Raw genomic sequence first — 15801 nt, 5'->3', positions numbered from 1 at the left:
TTAAGGTTAGGAGTAAGGTTAGGGTTAGGAGTTAGGTTAAAGGGTTATAGTTAGGGTTAGCTAACATGATAAATTGTTGCAAAGTAGCTAAAAAGTAGTAAGTATTTGCAAAGTTGCTAATTAGCTAAAATGCTAAAGTTATCCGTGATGAGATTAGGCAAACAATTTAACAACCAGGAAATGGAGAAGCGGTTTCTGCATAGTGCTTCTTTAAAGATGCACTATGCAGAAATCGCTCTGCCATTACTTGATTGCTAAAATTATAATTGTTTGCCTAATTTCAGTTTATGTAACATAGTCATTGTTTAGAGAATCATTGTACCATCTACATCGCTGTGAAATATATGTTCCATAACCAAAAATATTGTATTTACAGCTGTTTGAAACTGGTGTACAAAACCAAAAGTAAAAGATGCAAAAACTAAACTAAAGATTTGGTCAGTTCTCCCAAGAAATTACATATTGTAGCTTTAAGTAACCTGTTTAATGTAACTATACCAAACATAACATATCATACTAATTTGGGGGTCTCGGATTTACGTTTACTATGTTACATCTCGTCTATCAGACCAGGCTGACAGAACACACACAAAATGCGCAAACGGTCCCAATATTACGGTAAAGATACCTGTAATTACGGTAATGGTTTTCAGACCAAACTAGAGGCTGACCAAGCATCAGTCATCGCTAACTGTCTAAGCGAAGAAAATGAAGCTGCCGTGGTTCTTGATCCCTCTTCTAACTTTACAGTTTTGTGGAGTTGATTTCAGCGTGGCCGGATCAGGTAACAATAAAGATATGGAATATGTAAAATTTTGCAGGTCTGTGCTGGACAAATTGCATGACCGAATTATTCTCAGGAGTTCCCATTAATTTTAGCTAGCTAGCCCAGTTAACGTTAGCTAACAAACTAAGTTAGCTTGCGAGTAGAACCAACTGGTTGCATGCGAAATATATTTTTGGGGCAGAAATCTTAATACAATATTGGATACAGAGTTTTCCCAAGGCACCCCTTTAAAGAGGGAATTTTATTTAACTGTGGCTCAAGTTGTTACTTTAGTTAAGGTTAGTTAATGTAATGCAACAGGTCTGTCAGAGTTGTAGTACCGTTAGGGTCGGATTATCTGACATTTAACCTTTCCAAGCCTGGTCTCATAGATTAGATGTAACATAGTAAATGTAAATCTGACATACTAAATTAGTAAAAATACAGTATGTTACGTTTGGTATGGTTACATAAGACAGAAGGTCACTTAAAGTAAAAAGGAAAGGAGTGTGGTAGTTGCGTGTTCTAATCTATTCATGGTCAATTTTAGATAATTATTTAGCAACTTTGCAACTACGTTTTTAGCTACTTTGTAACTACTTAAAATGTTAGCTGACGCTAACTCTTAACCGTAACTCTAACCTCTAGCTGAAGTTAACCACCTAGCTAATGTTAGCTACCTAGGTAATGTTAGCAACAACTAATTGGAATACGTAACATATCATATGAATTGCAATTCGTAACATATCATACGAAATGGAGTGTCTCAGATTTATGTACAGAAAAATAGTAAATACTCTGAGACCAGGTTTCCTTTCCTGACCTCAGTCTCTTCTAAATACTAGTGTGCAGCTTGCTTATCCCATATGTACAACCCAATGCAGTGTAAGTATCCTTTGCCACGGGCTTTCAGTGTGTAAGCAATCATGCACACTGATCTGTATTTCAGTAGTCCAGGAAGTGCATGCTCTTTGCCTAACAAGCTCTGTTTTATTAGGTAATGGTGGCAGGTGGCAGATATACCTTGAAAAGATCACCAAAGCCACGGAACTTTACAAGCCTTGCAGCCCATACAACTGCAGTTGCCATCTCAGGTAATACATGCAGGAGAACCGATGTTGCTCCCTATGAGAACAGTATTGGTATACAAAAGGGTTTCAGCTTTTTAACAAAAAGCCGTTGGTTGCCTTTTTAGAGCAAATCCTTCATTCTCTCTCCATTGTCCTCAATCCATCCAGTGTCTTGAATGATGACCTACGACCCTTCAGAGAGGGAGTGTCTGAGGAGCTCATGGCGGACACGCTTCGTCGTGGTGTGGGCACCCATTACCAAATTATTAATGGTAAACTGTATCGGGAACAGAACTGTATGTTTCCAGCCAGGTGAGGAAACAAAACATTACAATTAGTCTGTGAAACACATTTGAGTTTGTGTGTGCAAGTGTTTCTCATCAAGCTTAGAAATCAGACCCTGGTTTTGTATGATAAATGTGGTCCATTAATTAGTGGTCGATCATTTAGTAACATTTGTTATCTTTAGGCCTATATCAGTAGCGAGCTAGTTAATATGATAATCATCATGTCTCAGCTATCTGTCTCTCTGATTGGTTTAGGTGTAGTGGGGTGGAGCACTTCATCCTGCAGGTGATTGACAAGTTGCCAGACGTGGAGATGGTGGTGAACGTGCGGGACTACCCTCAGGTGCCAGGCTGGGTGCAGCCTATCCTGCCTGTCCTGTCTTTCAGTAAGGTCAGCTCTGCAACCATGCATGTCCTCATCACACGCACACAAAAGTGTTGCTTGTTTATGTTATTTTAGACATGTTTTTACTTTTGTAAATGTATTTATATTTGTTGGAAGTAGTGAAAGAGTTGTCCAATGTGATGGCATTTGTGTGTGTAAAATGAAAGTGTTGTGTGCATTTAGACTGCTGACTACCAGGACATCATGTATCCTGCCTGGACGTTTTGGGAGGGGGGCCCGGCGGTATGGCCCATATATCCCACTGGACTAGGACGATGGGACCTTATGAGGGATGACCTTAAAAAGTAGGTTTGACCTCCTTGTGGTGAAAGGAAACATTTGTATTTTATTTATACTACATGATCATTTTCCATGTTACTCACAATCACTCTGTTTGTGTTAGATCGGCAGCACAGTGGCCCTGGAAGAGGAAAGAGTCCAGAGGATTCTTCAGAGGATCCAGGACGAGTCCTGAGAGGGACCCCCTTGTCCTTCTGTCCAGAGAGGCTCCAGACCTGGTGGATGCTGAGTACACAAAGAACCAGGCCTGGAAGTCTGAGAAGGTCCGTCTGGAACTACCAATGCAAATGTCTGTGTGACAGTGGCTTGAATGCCTTGAGAGCAGTGCTATGTTTTTCAACTGCAATATCAACAACTGTTCAATAGCCTCTTCTTTTTTTTTATTTTTTAGGACACGCTAGGGAGACCACCAGCTCAGGAGATTCCCCTGGTGGAGCACTGTCAATACAAGTAAGAACAAGATATTATGGTGGAATTGCATTGCGCTTGGTATTGTTTACAATGTTTTACATCAAGTGCATAGATGTGGCTTCACTCTGACACTTTCCAGGTCAGCCTGGATAAAATTAGACTAATTTTTTAAAAAGTTTTTAGCTTCAGAGATTTTTAGATTGACTGAGAGAACATGGACCTTGTTTTCATGAGTTGAGAGGGAAACTTCCATTACCTGTTTCAAAGGTCTGTTAATGAACCCTGGTTATTTATTCTTAAACCTTCAGCTATGGAATAAAACACTACAGGTGTGCATTGTCAGCATCCGTTACGTTTGCAGGGCTCCAAATCATAAACTCACCATTGTGGCCACACCTGTTGCAGACTACCAAGGATAGGGTAACTTTTTCCTTACCCTGTACACACAGTGTGATTTCCACCACAATTCCTACCTCATCGTCTGACCTCTAACCCCTCAGGTACCTGTTCAACTTCCGCGGCGTGGCGGCCAGCTTCCGCCTCAAGCACCTGTTCCTGTGTGGCTCTCTGGTCTTCCATGTAGGGGAGGAGTGGCTGGAGTTCTTCTATCCCCAGCTGCTGCCCTGGGTACACTACATCCCTGTCAAACAGGACCTCTCTGACCTCAGGTGACCTGTCTGGCTTGGCTGTGTATCATAACTGTTCAACTGTTAACCTGCTCCATGGTTAGTAAAGTGGAATATGTGGTTTGTCTAATGTCTGAATGTTATGTTATATCTATAGTGATGTCCCCCTTTTCTGTCTTTCCAGGGAACTGCTACAGTTTGTGAAAGAAAACGATGACATCGCTCAAGAGATTGCCGTTAGGTAACAAGCTGGGTTGTGAACTAGAAAAAATGGCTTTAGACTGGTTACATTACCTGTCTGATTTCTCACAGCTTGTACAGTATCATGCTAAATAATCAGACTATTGATATTGTTGACTTATGTTAGTTGACCAACCTCTGCCTCCAGGGGACAGCGGTTCATCCTGGACCACCTGAGGATGGAGGATGTGTCGTGTTACTGGGAGAGACTCCTCACTGAGTTCGGTGGGCTGCTCAAGTACAAACTCCAGAGGAAGACTAACTACAATCAGGTCATCCACAAGCATGGGAGGACAGAACTGTGACCGAGCCATGGGGGGGGGGGTCACTGTATGGACTATATGAACTATATGAAGGCAGCTCCAGTCAATAGATAGCGGCAGATCACACTGCTAATTAATGTCCCTAATGCTGGTCTTAGAATTAGGAATTGCTGTTCTTCACATTTATGCTGTGGTCTCCCCATAGATTCTTCATAGGGTTAGATGTAATGGAGTACCCTTTTAAAGTATTGTGTTAGAAGATTTAGGAGATGAAGAAAGCAGCTATTTGGGATTTATATTACCATTGGGATTAGCACACAGAAAGAGTAGGATACTGTATATATTAGTTCTCACACAGTTTACAGTTTGTATTTAGCAGACCTGGGTTCAAATACTGTTTAGGGTATTATAATTACTTTCAAATATATTTGGAAGTAATTATTTAGATAATTGTTTTTTGAAAAGACAAGTATTGGAATGTATTTGGAAATACACTTGGAAATTATTTGAAAATACTCTAATACAATCTCATGCATTTAGCCCAGGCATTCAATTTTTTGATGTTGAAATTAGTATTTGAAAGGGAAAGGGGATATATAGTCTGTTTTACAACTGAATGCATTCAACTGAAATGTGTTTAATGCATTTAACCCAACCTCTCTGAAAATACAGTACTTTCAAATAATTCCAATAAAAGTAGTTGATTCGGGCCACATTTTTGGAAAATACTTTATTTTCTCTGTATTTACGTAACAAATGATCAAATACACATGTATTTGAACCCAGGCCTGGTATTTAGTCATTCCATGCTCAAAATATCGGCGACTTTATCCTCGAAAGGAACTTAGGGTAGAGGATTTATAAAGAGCTTGATAGCGTTTGCTATTAGGCAAAATCATTTCTCTCAGTTCATGCTGAAATTGTGTGAAAAATCAATGAAATTGGTGGATTCTGGGAAATTACACCTAAAAGGCCATTTTCCATCTGCTTTCCCTTACTGCCCTCTAGTGTGTGACCGAAGCCCTGTATGCTGCTCAGGAGTTGATACTTACATCTTCCATTTTATTTCCAGTGGTCCATTCAACTACAAACACAACCAAAACACTCCTCACCTCAGTGTTGCCTCTGTTTAAGAAGAACAATACACTACCATTGCCATATACTGTAGAGATATGATGTAGCTTGAAACACTACATATTAAGCATTAAATAACTACACTCAACACCAAGTGCCAATAGAACGTGATTCATTAATGTAGAATGACATGTCAAACCTACTGTCACTACACTACTTTACTTGGACCTGCCTTGGAAAAGATGAGTATGAGCCACAATGGTACTGAAATGTTGAATATGTTCAAGTATTCCCATTGTAGAATGTATGTGTTAGTTCTCTGATTCTACAGCTGTGGCATACATGTATGTATGGTACTTTGCACTGTGTATTGTCTTGACCAAAGAGTACGAGGTGCAATGCCAAACTTTGTTCAGCTTGTGTTCAAAACATATGATGTGATCTTCATGCTTAGTCAGAGTATTGTATGCACAGAGATTGTACTATCATGGGCAGGTTGATACACCTGCAGAATTGGTGGAATAGTTTTGGTTTATCTGTTGGGCTTTAATTATTAGTAATTGATGCTATTTTTTTGGCATGAAACAATGACTATGATATGATGCAATAACAGCCTTTTTTCAATGTTTTGTTTCCTTACATTTTACATGTTTATATCGAATGTATCATTTTTAACTCCGTAATAAACCTTTCAATTCTCAAGTAAATTCACATGGTCTCCAATGAATGTGTATGTTTGGTCCTCCACCTGAAGGGGGTGCTCTCCAGCCAAACAGGTTTAATTTACTAGCTAGCAGTTCAGGGGTGTACCGGTGGAAATCAGAAGCAGGTAGGAAAGACAAGCTACAAGGACATTTCAGAATAAATTGGTAAATACTCAGTAAACAACTTAACCGTTCAAACGTAGTCTGCGATATAACTATGCTTAGCTACGTTAGACAAATAATAGGCTGTGCTTCATAAAGCACGGAACTGCTGAATAAATTCGCGTTCACAGCTAACGTTAGCTAGCATGATGAATCCCCTTAGCTCTTTGCGTCTTCGCATGGAACAAGATGCTTTGAGTACGTGAAGTTATGGTAAAGACGTGTACCGTCTTTGGTAACCGTGTCACCTCACCTGCTCCACTTGAATGCAAACGTAACATAGCTATTGTCGTTCATACGATAGCTACGTAAGTGGTCATCTTTACCTTGGGTGTTGTTGACCTATATGTCATAACAGCTGATTGTAGCTAGCCTGATCATTTCCAGCCGGTGTAGACCGTATTTATCAATGTTCCAGCAATGTTAAAGTTAATGTACAGTAGGTATTCTATTGTACACACTAATGACTATAATGTCAGATGCGCTATTAAAACAGCTGTTGCACTGTTTGTGTTTTGTCCATTTTCTCTCGATTCCTCTGCCCAAGGGGCATTTATTTAGCAGAAGGATTAGCTGTAACATCCTAGCTCCTGGCCATGTGTTCTCAGATCCAGCTCCCATTGCTGGTGAAGCGTTCATGATGCATCCTCCTGAACGGCCTGGTGCGTCCCCAGCCCCATGTCAGCAGGCAGCCTCTGCCCCCCAGGGCACCCTCTGCACCAGACCACTGGGAGGTCTCCTCCAGCTAGCCATGCCCTCCCTGGGCCGCCTCCTCCCCAGGGTCCATGCAGCTGACAGTGTGGCGCCTGCCCCGGTACAGATCCCCTCCCCCCTGCCCAGCCTCGTGGGCAAGCCAGAGTTCCCAGACACTGGATGGGACCGCATCAAGGATCTCTTCGACAGGGAGTAAGTTATGACCATGACACCTCTCTTCTATTGTCTGTGGCTTAGCTGAGTAAACCCATCACCATCAGGGAGCACTCCCCATTGCCTACCTGTGCAGCAGATGAGTTTTCTAGCCTGCACTTAGTTTAGAAGGTTCCAGTTAGTTTAGAAGGTTCCAGACTTCTAGTGTAGCATTGCCATCACTTGCCTTACAGGGCTTCATACATTGGCTGCTCTGTTTGATTTTAAAGCTTGTTTATACACCCCTTCCCTGTGCTCCCAGTGAAATGCAGAAGTATCCTGAGGAGCTCTCCAGCGTGGTGAAGAGTACCTTAGCTGCCGCCTTGGCCGGCATGATCTACGGAGGGCTGCCCGCCGCCCGGCACGCCAGGGAGAGGTACATCCAGCTCCACCAGGCTGAGATATACCACAGCCGGGTGGAAGCTGTGGTGAGTGTCTGCGGTTGTGAATTAACAGCAGGCCATTACATACAGTGGGGAGAACAAGTATTTGATAAACTGGCTGTGTGTTTCGGGTTGTTGTCATGCTGGAAGACCCAGCCACGACCCATCTTCAATGCACTTACTGAAGGAAGAAGGTTGTTGGCCAAGATCTTGCAATACATGGCTCCATCCATCCTCCCCTCAATACGGTGCAGTCGTCCTGTCCCCTTTGCAGAGAATGATGTTTCCACCTCCATGCTTCACGGTTGGGATGGTGTTCTTGGGGTTGTACTCATCCTTCTTCTTCCTCCTAACACGGCGAGTGGAGTTTAGACCAAAAAGCTCTATTTTTGTCTCATCAGACCACATGATCTTCTCCCATTCCTCCTCTGGATCATCCAGATGGTCATTGGCAAACTTCAGTCGAGCCTGGACATGCGCCGTCTTGAGCAGGGGGACCTTGCGTGCGCTGCAGGATTTTAATCCATGACGGCGTAGTGTTTTACTAATGGTTTTCTTTGAGACTGTGGTCTCAGCTCTCTTCCGGTCATTGACCTGGTCCTGCCGTGTAGTTCTGGGCAGATCCCTCACCTTCCTCATGATCATTGAGGCCACACGAGGTGAGATCTTGCATGGAGCCCCAGACCGAGGGTGATAGACCGTCATCTTCAACTTCTTCCATTTTCTAATAATTGTGCCAACAGTTGTTCCCTTCTCATCAAGCTGCTTGCCTATTGTCCTGTAGCCCATCCCAGCCTTGTGCAGGTCTACAATTTTATTCCTGATGTCCTTACACATCTCTGGTCTTGGCCATTGTGGAGAGGTTGGAGTCTGTTTGATTGAGTATGTGGACAGGTGTCTTTTATACAGGTAACGAGTTCAAACAGGTGCAGTTAATACAGGTAATGAGTGGAGAACAGGAGGGCTTCTTAAAGAAAAAATAACAGGTCTGTGAGAGCTGGAATTCTTACTGGTTGGTAGGTGATCAAATACTTATGTCATGCAATAAAATGCAAATTAATTACTTAAAAATCATACAATGTGATTTTCTGGATTTTTGTTTTAGATTCCGTCTCACAGTTGAAGTGAACCTATAATAAAAATGACAGACCTCTATATGCTTTGTAAGTAGGAAAACCTGAAAAATCGGCAGTGTATCAAATACTTGTTCTCCCCACTGTACATGCAATACGATGTCAGTGCTTTTGTATACATTTTCCCAAGTGCAGCAAAAGCACATTGTCTGTCAATAAATAAATAAATGTTTGTCTTGTGTTGATGGAGGCTTTGTGTTGTCGTTGTTCTCCCCCAGCGTTCTGCCCATAACGCAGCCATCCGGGGCTTTGTGAGGTATGGCTGGAGGTGGAGCTGGAGAGTGGCAGCCTTTGTCACATTATTCAAGTAAACAATGTCTACATGACTATTCAGTATGGGACTCTTTCCTTTGTGGCCACTATATTAGTTTGTTCTCCTGTGTTGAGTGATATTAGTTGATTATCTCGCTCTCTCTCTGTGTGTGTGTGTGTGTTCTGTCAGCACTGTGAGCACAGGCCTGTCTGTGTACAGAGATAAGTATACCCTCAGCCACTACGCAGCAGCAGGAGGTGAGTTACTTCAACACCCAAATGGAGAGGATACCTCTGTATTATACACACCCACACTTATTCAACTACTTCACAGTAATCATTTGTAAGACATACAGTGCCTAAGGAAAGTATTCAGACCCCTTGACTTTTTCCACATTTTAAGTTACAGCCTTATTCTAAAGAGTATTACTTTTTTTTTCTACACACAATAACCTATAATGACAAAGGGAAAACAGAAATATCACATTTGCATAAGTATTCAGACCCTTTACTCAGTACTTTGTTGAAGCACTTTTGGCAGCAATTACAGCCTTGAGTCTTCTTGGGTATGATGCTACAAACCTCGCACACCTGTATTTGGGGAGTTTCTCCCATTTTTCTCTGCAGATCCTCTCAAGCTCTGTCAGGTTGGATGGGGAGCGTCACTGCACAGCTATTTTCAGGTCTCTCCAGAGATGTTTGATCGGGTTCAAGTCCAGGCCACTCAGACATTGAGACTTGTCCCAAAGCCACTCCTGCGTTGTCTTGGCTGTGTGTTTAGGGTTGTTGTCCTGTTAGAAGTTGAATCTTTGCCCCAGTCCGAGGTCCTGAGCGTTCTGAAGCAGGTTTTCATCAAGGATCTCTCTGTACTTTGCTCCATTCATCTTTGCCTCGTTCCTGACTTGTCTCCCAGTCCCTGCCGCTGAAAAACATCCCCACAGCATGATGCTCGCAAACTCCAAATGGGCTGTCATGTGCCTTTAACTGAGGAGTGGCTTCCATCTGGCCACTCTACCATAAAGGCCTGAATGCTGCAGAGATGGTTGTCCTTCTGGAAGGTTCTCCCATCTCCACAGAGGAACTATGGAGCTCTGTCAAAGTGACCATTGGGTTCTTGATCACCTCCCTGACCAAGGCGCTTCTCCCCCGATTGCTCAGTTTGGCCAGGCGGCCAGCTCTCGGAAGAGTCTTGGTGGTTCCAAACTTCTTCCATTTAAGAATGATGGAGGCCAATGCTGAAGAAATTTTTTGGTACCCTTCCCCAGATCTGTGCCTCGACACAATCCTGTCTTGGGGCTCTACGGACATTTTTTTTGACCTCATGGCTGGGTTTTTGCACGGTCAACTGTGGGACCTTATATAGACAGGCGTGTGCCTTTCCAAATCACAATCCTGTCTCTGAGCTCTACGGAATTAAAATTGATTGAATATATTTTTTTTGTCCCCCATTTTAGAAATTTCAGCTAATTTGTTGAAAATGAAAAACATCTAATTTACATACATATTCACACCCCGTTGCTATGACACTTCAAATTGATCATCCTTGAGATGTTATTACAACTTGATTGGAGTCCACCTGTGGCCAATTCAATTGTTTGGACATGATTTAGAAAGAAACACACCTGTCTATATAAGGTCCCACAGTTGACCGTGCTTGTCAGAGCAGAATCTATACCATGAAGTCCAAGGAACTGTCTGTAGATCTCCGAGAGAGAATTGTGATCAGGCCTATATCTGGGGAAGGGTATAAAACCATTTCTAGAGTGTTGAAAATGTCCAAGAGCACAGTGGTCTCCATTGGGAAATCTGGGTTTTATGGGAGAGTGGCCAGACAGAAGGCATTCCTGAGAAAAAGTCAGATGAAAGCATGCTTGGAGTTGGCAGAAGGCCATGTGAAAGACTCTGAGCATAAGGCAAAAGATTATGTGGTCTGATGAGACAGAAAATTAACTCTTTGACCTGAATGCAAAACATTTATATCTGGAGAAAACCAGGCACAGCTCATCACCCATCCAGGGACTTGGGAGACTGGTAAGGCTAGAGGGAACAATGAATGGAGACATACCTGCAAATCCTGCTTCAATGCAAACAACCTTAGACTGGGGCAAAGATTTACGTTCCAACAGGACAATGACCCCACGCATACAGCCAAAGCAACGCTAGAATGGCTTCAGAACAAGACTGAAAGTCCTTGAGTGGCCCAGACTTGAATCCCATTGAAAATCTGTGGAAATACACCGCTGCAAGGAAGAATGGGAGAAAATTCCCAAATTCAGATGTACAAAGCTGATACAGACATACCCAACGCGACTCATAGCTGTAATCGCCACCAATGGTGCTTCTACAAAGTATTGGCTTAAGGGTGTAAATACTTATGTAAATGAGTCATTTCAGTATTTAATTTAATTTTCTCATTTCTAAAAACATATTTTCACTTTGTCATTATGGGGCATTGTGTGTAGATGGGTGAGAGATTTTATTTTATTTGGAATTCAGGCTGTAACGCAACAAAATGTTGAATAAGTCAAGGGGTATGAATACTTTGAGGGCACAGTAATTGTGATTATTGTAAATGTGTGTGTGTGACATTCCTGCCTGTGTGGGTTTGAGCAGCTGTGACTGGAGGCCTATTCAGGCTGAACCTGGGTCTCGGGGGACTGGTGGCAGGCACGGCCATAGGAGCAACCATGGGGTGAGATATGAGGGTTTTAAGTGGCAAAATAACGGGCTAGTTTTGAACAAAGTGGTTAGTGTTGACAGTGGGGAAGAGGTATGAGGAGTAGTTTGAGGGAGCCAGATAGTCTGGGCGTGCCCTGCAGTATGGTACAATATGAACTATGAAGCCTTAAGGATGTCAGAAGTATGTCTCTGGCTGCCAGCTGCGCCCCCTCCCTGCAACCCCTCTGCTTCCCAGCTGCACCCTTTCCTCCTCTCCCAACCCTCCAGCCCCCCTCCCTCCCCCTAGCCATGCGTTGGGTGCCAGAGGGACTCATGTGCGTTGCAGAGGGCTGTGTTTTGGGCAGTAGAGCAGGGACAGAGGCCAAGGCAGCAGCTGCCCATCTATTTTTACCACCCCATTGTTACGCCATCTTTTCATCTCCATCCAGCTCCCTCTATCGCTGCTGCACTAGTCCCTTCTGTCCTCTTCACCTGTCTTCTCCCTCCTTTTCCTCTCCTGTCTGTCTTCCCCTTTCCAAGTCTGTCACATAGTCTTTGATTTGTATGTATATCTAATGTGTCAGTGAAGGTTTTTAGAGTAGTAATGGACTGGGTGTATGTGATCCAACATTCAAGCCATGTTGCTGTGTCTCCAGAGCGAAGCGGAGCGCTGTCCATGTCTGCCTCATTGCCCAGCCACCTGGACCGTGTGTTTGATGTGTGCAAACAGCCCCGGGTGCACCCACAGCCTCAGCCAGGTGCAGGGGAGTGGGGAGGGAGAAATGAAAGCAGGCAGCTAATCAGATAACACATCACGCTCCAAATGTCTGCCCCTACCTCCCTCATAGTCCTGACACATGGACGAGGTGATGGGGGCGGGGCGGGCCGGGTTACTAAGTGAGTGACAGCCACCACAGCTCTTCATGCTAAGCTATGTTTAGGGGGGTTGGAATGAGAGCTGTAGTCGATAACGGGAACCTGGATAGATGAAACCCTGATTGATATTCAGGAGTGAAACAATTAAATGCTCAGAGAGGCAGCAACATGGCGTCCAGCTCTGAAGTTGGCCAAACTCTCTGTATTGTATAACAGTCTGAGGGTTATTGAGAGTACATGACGGCCACAGTGACATAATTTAATGTGACGCAGAACATTGACATGTTGGAATGAAGGTGATGTCAGCTCGGCTCATGTCATCTCTTGTCAGGGTGCCGGCAGGAGCTCTGATCATTGCCATGCAGGGATTGGCGGGAGAAACGGTCCGAGAGAGGAGGAGGAGGGAGCGCAGAGAGCTGTATGAACTAAAACTGGCAGAATGGTACATTCCATGGGCATCAAAACACACACACTTTTGATTTTTACTCCTAGTATTCACTCACTTTTTCCTACACCCTCAAGGAGTGCCCGATTGCAGTTGACGGATGACCTGATTGGTGATTTGAGCAGCAGTGGGCAGATCCAGGATGTAGACCAGGACATACAGAAGATCCAGGAGCTGCTCAGTTTACCACGGAACGAGGGCGTGGCCCAGGACTCTGACAGCCATTGACAGCAGCTGAAATACTCTAACTGATACCAATCATAGCCATCCTCACAGACAGACAATGGTGGGTGAGACTTTTCTCACCTCTGAGGACATACTGTTTTCTTTTGATGTCGACTACTCTATTCTATGTTCTGTTTAATACAAAAGAGGACCTACTTATTTGCTCAACAAAATATGTATTGATGCTGAATTATGATTTATACTGTAAATGTGATTACTTTGTCTGGAACTTTTAAATGATTTCCAACATATTTAATATAAATGGCAATAATGACACAGTATCTTCAAGTCTGAAATTCACTGAATTAGTCATGACGTGTGCAAAGTACATTTTATTTTATTTTTATTTCACCTTTATTTAACCAGGTAGGCAAGTTGAGAACAAGTTCTCATTTACAATTGCGACCTGGCCAAGATAAAGCAAAGCAGTTCGACAGATACAACGACACAGAGTTACACATGGAGTAAAACAAACAGTCAATAATACAGTATAAACAAGTCTATATACAATGTGAGCAAATGAGGTGAGAAGGGAGGTAAAGGCAAAAAAGGCCATGGTGGCAAAGTAAATACAATATAGCAAGTAAAACACTGGAATGGTAGTTTTGCAATGGAAGAATGTGCAAAGTAGACATAAAAATAATGGGGTGCAAAGGAGCAAAATAAATAAATAAATTAAATACAGTTGGGAAAGAGGTAGTTGTTTGGGCTAAATTATAGGTGGGCTATGTACAGGTGCAGTAATCTGTAAGATGCTCTGACAGCTGGTGCTTAAAGCTAGTGAGGGAGATAAGTGTTTCCAGTTTCAGAGATTTTTGCAGTTCGTTCCAGTCACTGGCAGCAGAGAACTGGAAGGAGAGGCAGCCAAAGAAAGAATTGGTTTTGGGGGTGACCAGAGAGATATACCTGCTGGAGCGTGTGCTACAGGTGGGAGATGCTATGGTGACCAGCGAGCTGAGATAAAGGGGGACTTTACCTAGCAGGGTCTTGTAGATGACATGGAGCCAGTGGGTTTGGCGACGAGTATGAAGCGAGGGCCAGCCAACGAGAGCGTACAGGTCGCAATGGTGGGTAGTATATGGGGCTTTGGTGACAAAACGGATTGCACTGTGATAGACTGCATCCAATTTGTTGAGTAGGGTATTGGAGGCTATTTTGTAAATGACATCGCCAAAGTCAAGGATTGGTAGGATGGTCAGTTTTACAAGGGTATGTTTGGCAGCATGAGTGAAGGATGCTTTGTTGCGAAATAGGAAGCCAATTCTAGATTTAACTTTGGATTGGAGATGTTTGATATGGGTCTGGAAGGAGAGTTTACAGTCTAACCAGACACCTAAATATTTGTAGTTGTCCACGTATTCTAAGTCAGAGCCGTCCAGAGTAGTGATGTTGGACAGGCGGGTAGGTGCAGGTAGCGATCGGTTGAAGAGCATGGATTTAGTTTTACTTGTATTTAAGAGCAATTGGAGGCCACGGAAGGAGAGTTGTATGGCATTGAAGCTTGCCTGGAGGGTTGTTAACACAGTGTCCAAAGAAGGGCCGGAAGTATACAGAATGGTGTCGTCTGCGTAGAGGTGGATCAGGGACTCACCAGCAGCAAGGCTGAGGCTGAGAGCCAGTGGGTTTGAAGAACTCTGAGGAAAAGCACTACATTTTAGTCATTTAGCAGACGCTCTTACCCAGAGCAACTTACAGGAGCAATTAGGGTTGTGTCTTGATCAAGCGCACATCAGATTTTTCACTTTGTCAACTCGCGATTCAAACTAGTGACCTTTCGGTTACTGTCCCAATGCTCTGAACCGCTAGGCTGCCTGCTGCCCAGTGTGTAGGTTAAGACACAGTCACATTGCCATTATGTTCAGATAATTGATCAAGCAACCGACTGCTAGGCAATTCCATGGTAATGATGCTGAGACTTTGATTTTTCACTTTAAAATGTATGCCAAACAAAAACCAATGATTGTAAAGTTAAACCATAAAACTCTATGCACAAGGACGACTTATTATTATTATTATTATTATTATTATTTTAACAATTTCCATTTAACATTTTACAAAAACATTTATTTGAAGAACAGTGCAAATGCAAAGTTTGGTAACAGAAGGACGGTTTGTGCTGTTTGTGCCGTCATTCTGTTTCCAAACTTTGCATCTGCACTGTTCAAGTAAATGTGTTTTTGTAAAAAAAAAGATAAACATTTAGAATTGAAAAATCGGAGTCTCAGCATTCTGTTACCATGGAATTGACCTGCTTTGTTCTTTCTTAATGACAGTGGGGCGTGTCTAGAAACATGAAAATTGAATTACAATCTGTGTGTGTTTCCATGTCTGTTTGTAGGCCTGTAATGTTGGCCCCTGGGCTTGTCAGCAGCAACTAGGTCAAACAGCCTCTGCCCCTGCTGTAAACAAGATGTGGCACACTAACAGCTGGGGCTCGGAACGCGACTCAGATTGACAACAAATAGCCAGGAGATTGGAAAGAGAGACAAGTCGTTAGTTAACAACACAGCTAACATTCTAATTCTACTTTAAAGGTTTGGTCAGTGATGATCGGTTACAGCCATGTGGTTTAGTGTGTCATTAAGTTATGATTGTGTAATTCAATTCAGTAATCATCTGAATGAATTACATTTCA

At 43.0% G+C, this 15801-nt stretch overlaps 2 protein-coding genes across 6 annotated transcripts; both read left to right on the top strand.

Annotated features, from left to right (window-relative positions):
• The first annotated feature begins 638 nt into the window (after nucleotides 1–638).
• On the top strand, nucleotides 639–6129 carry poglut1 (protein O-glucosyltransferase 1). The gene is made up of 10 exons (XM_046323256.1): nucleotides 639–784; nucleotides 1764–1860; nucleotides 2005–2148; nucleotides 2379–2514; nucleotides 2692–2813; nucleotides 2912–3071; nucleotides 3200–3258; nucleotides 3720–3887; nucleotides 4030–4086; nucleotides 4234–6129. Exons 1-10 carry the CDS (start codon nucleotides 709–711, stop codon nucleotides 4388–4390), a joined length of 1176 nt encoding a protein of 391 aa, XP_046179212.1. The 5' UTR covers nucleotides 639–708; the 3' UTR covers nucleotides 4391–6129.
• Nucleotides 6130–6198: 69 nt separating this feature from the next.
• LOC124010600 (complex I assembly factor TIMMDC1, mitochondrial-like) lies at nucleotides 6199–13447 on the top strand. Of its 5 annotated transcripts, none has more exons than XM_046323252.1 (8): nucleotides 6199–6291; nucleotides 6897–7194; nucleotides 7457–7622; nucleotides 8929–9017; nucleotides 9153–9220; nucleotides 11576–11654; nucleotides 12828–12938; nucleotides 13019–13447. In XM_046323252.1, exons 2-8 carry the CDS (start codon nucleotides 6926–6928, stop codon nucleotides 13167–13169), a joined length of 933 nt encoding a protein of 310 aa, XP_046179208.1. In that variant the 5' UTR covers nucleotides 6199–6291; nucleotides 6897–6925; the 3' UTR covers nucleotides 13170–13447. The 5 variants fall into 5 exon arrangements, with proteins under 5 accessions (XP_046179208.1, XP_046179210.1, XP_046179211.1 ...); XM_046323254.1 differs by having other exon boundaries at nucleotides 6202–6251; XM_046323255.1 differs by having other exon boundaries at nucleotides 6234–6291; nucleotides 6853–7194; nucleotides 8929–8966.
• Nucleotides 13448–15801: the final 2354 nt, after the last annotated feature.

The sequence above is a fragment of the Oncorhynchus gorbuscha genome, linkage group LG23 (assembly GCF_021184085.1).
Source record: "Oncorhynchus gorbuscha isolate QuinsamMale2020 ecotype Even-year linkage group LG23, OgorEven_v1.0, whole genome shotgun sequence".
In the NCBI taxonomy this organism is placed as follows: Eukaryota; Metazoa; Chordata; class Actinopteri; order Salmoniformes; family Salmonidae; genus Oncorhynchus; species Oncorhynchus gorbuscha.
The sequence above is the reverse complement of the archived record's forward strand: the minus strand, read 5'-3'. Positions and strand labels throughout refer to the sequence as shown.

Bases quoted from the DNA above. Each gene is read 5' to 3' on its own strand.
- poglut1 (XM_046323256.1), top strand. From the start codon at position 709: ATGAAGCTGCCGTGGTTCTTGATCCCTCTTCTAACTTTACAGTTTTGT. The intron at 2,149-2,378 runs GTGAGGAAACAA...TGATTGGTTTAG, and splicing joins AACTGTATGTTTCCAGCCAG to GTGTAGTGGGGTGGAGCACT. The intron at 3,259-3,719 runs GTAAGAACAAGA...CTAACCCCTCAG, and splicing joins GTGGAGCACTGTCAATACAA to GTACCTGTTCAACTTCCGCG.
- LOC124010600 (XM_046323252.1), top strand. From the start codon at position 6,926: ATGATGCATCCTCCTGAACGGCCTGGTGCGTCCCCAGCCCCATGTCAG. The intron at 9,221-11,575 runs GTGAGTTACTTC...GGGTTTGAGCAG, and splicing joins CCACTACGCAGCAGCAGGAG to CTGTGACTGGAGGCCTATTC. The intron at 11,655-12,827 runs GTGAGATATGAG...ATCTCTTGTCAG, and splicing joins GCCATAGGAGCAACCATGGG to GGTGCCGGCAGGAGCTCTGA.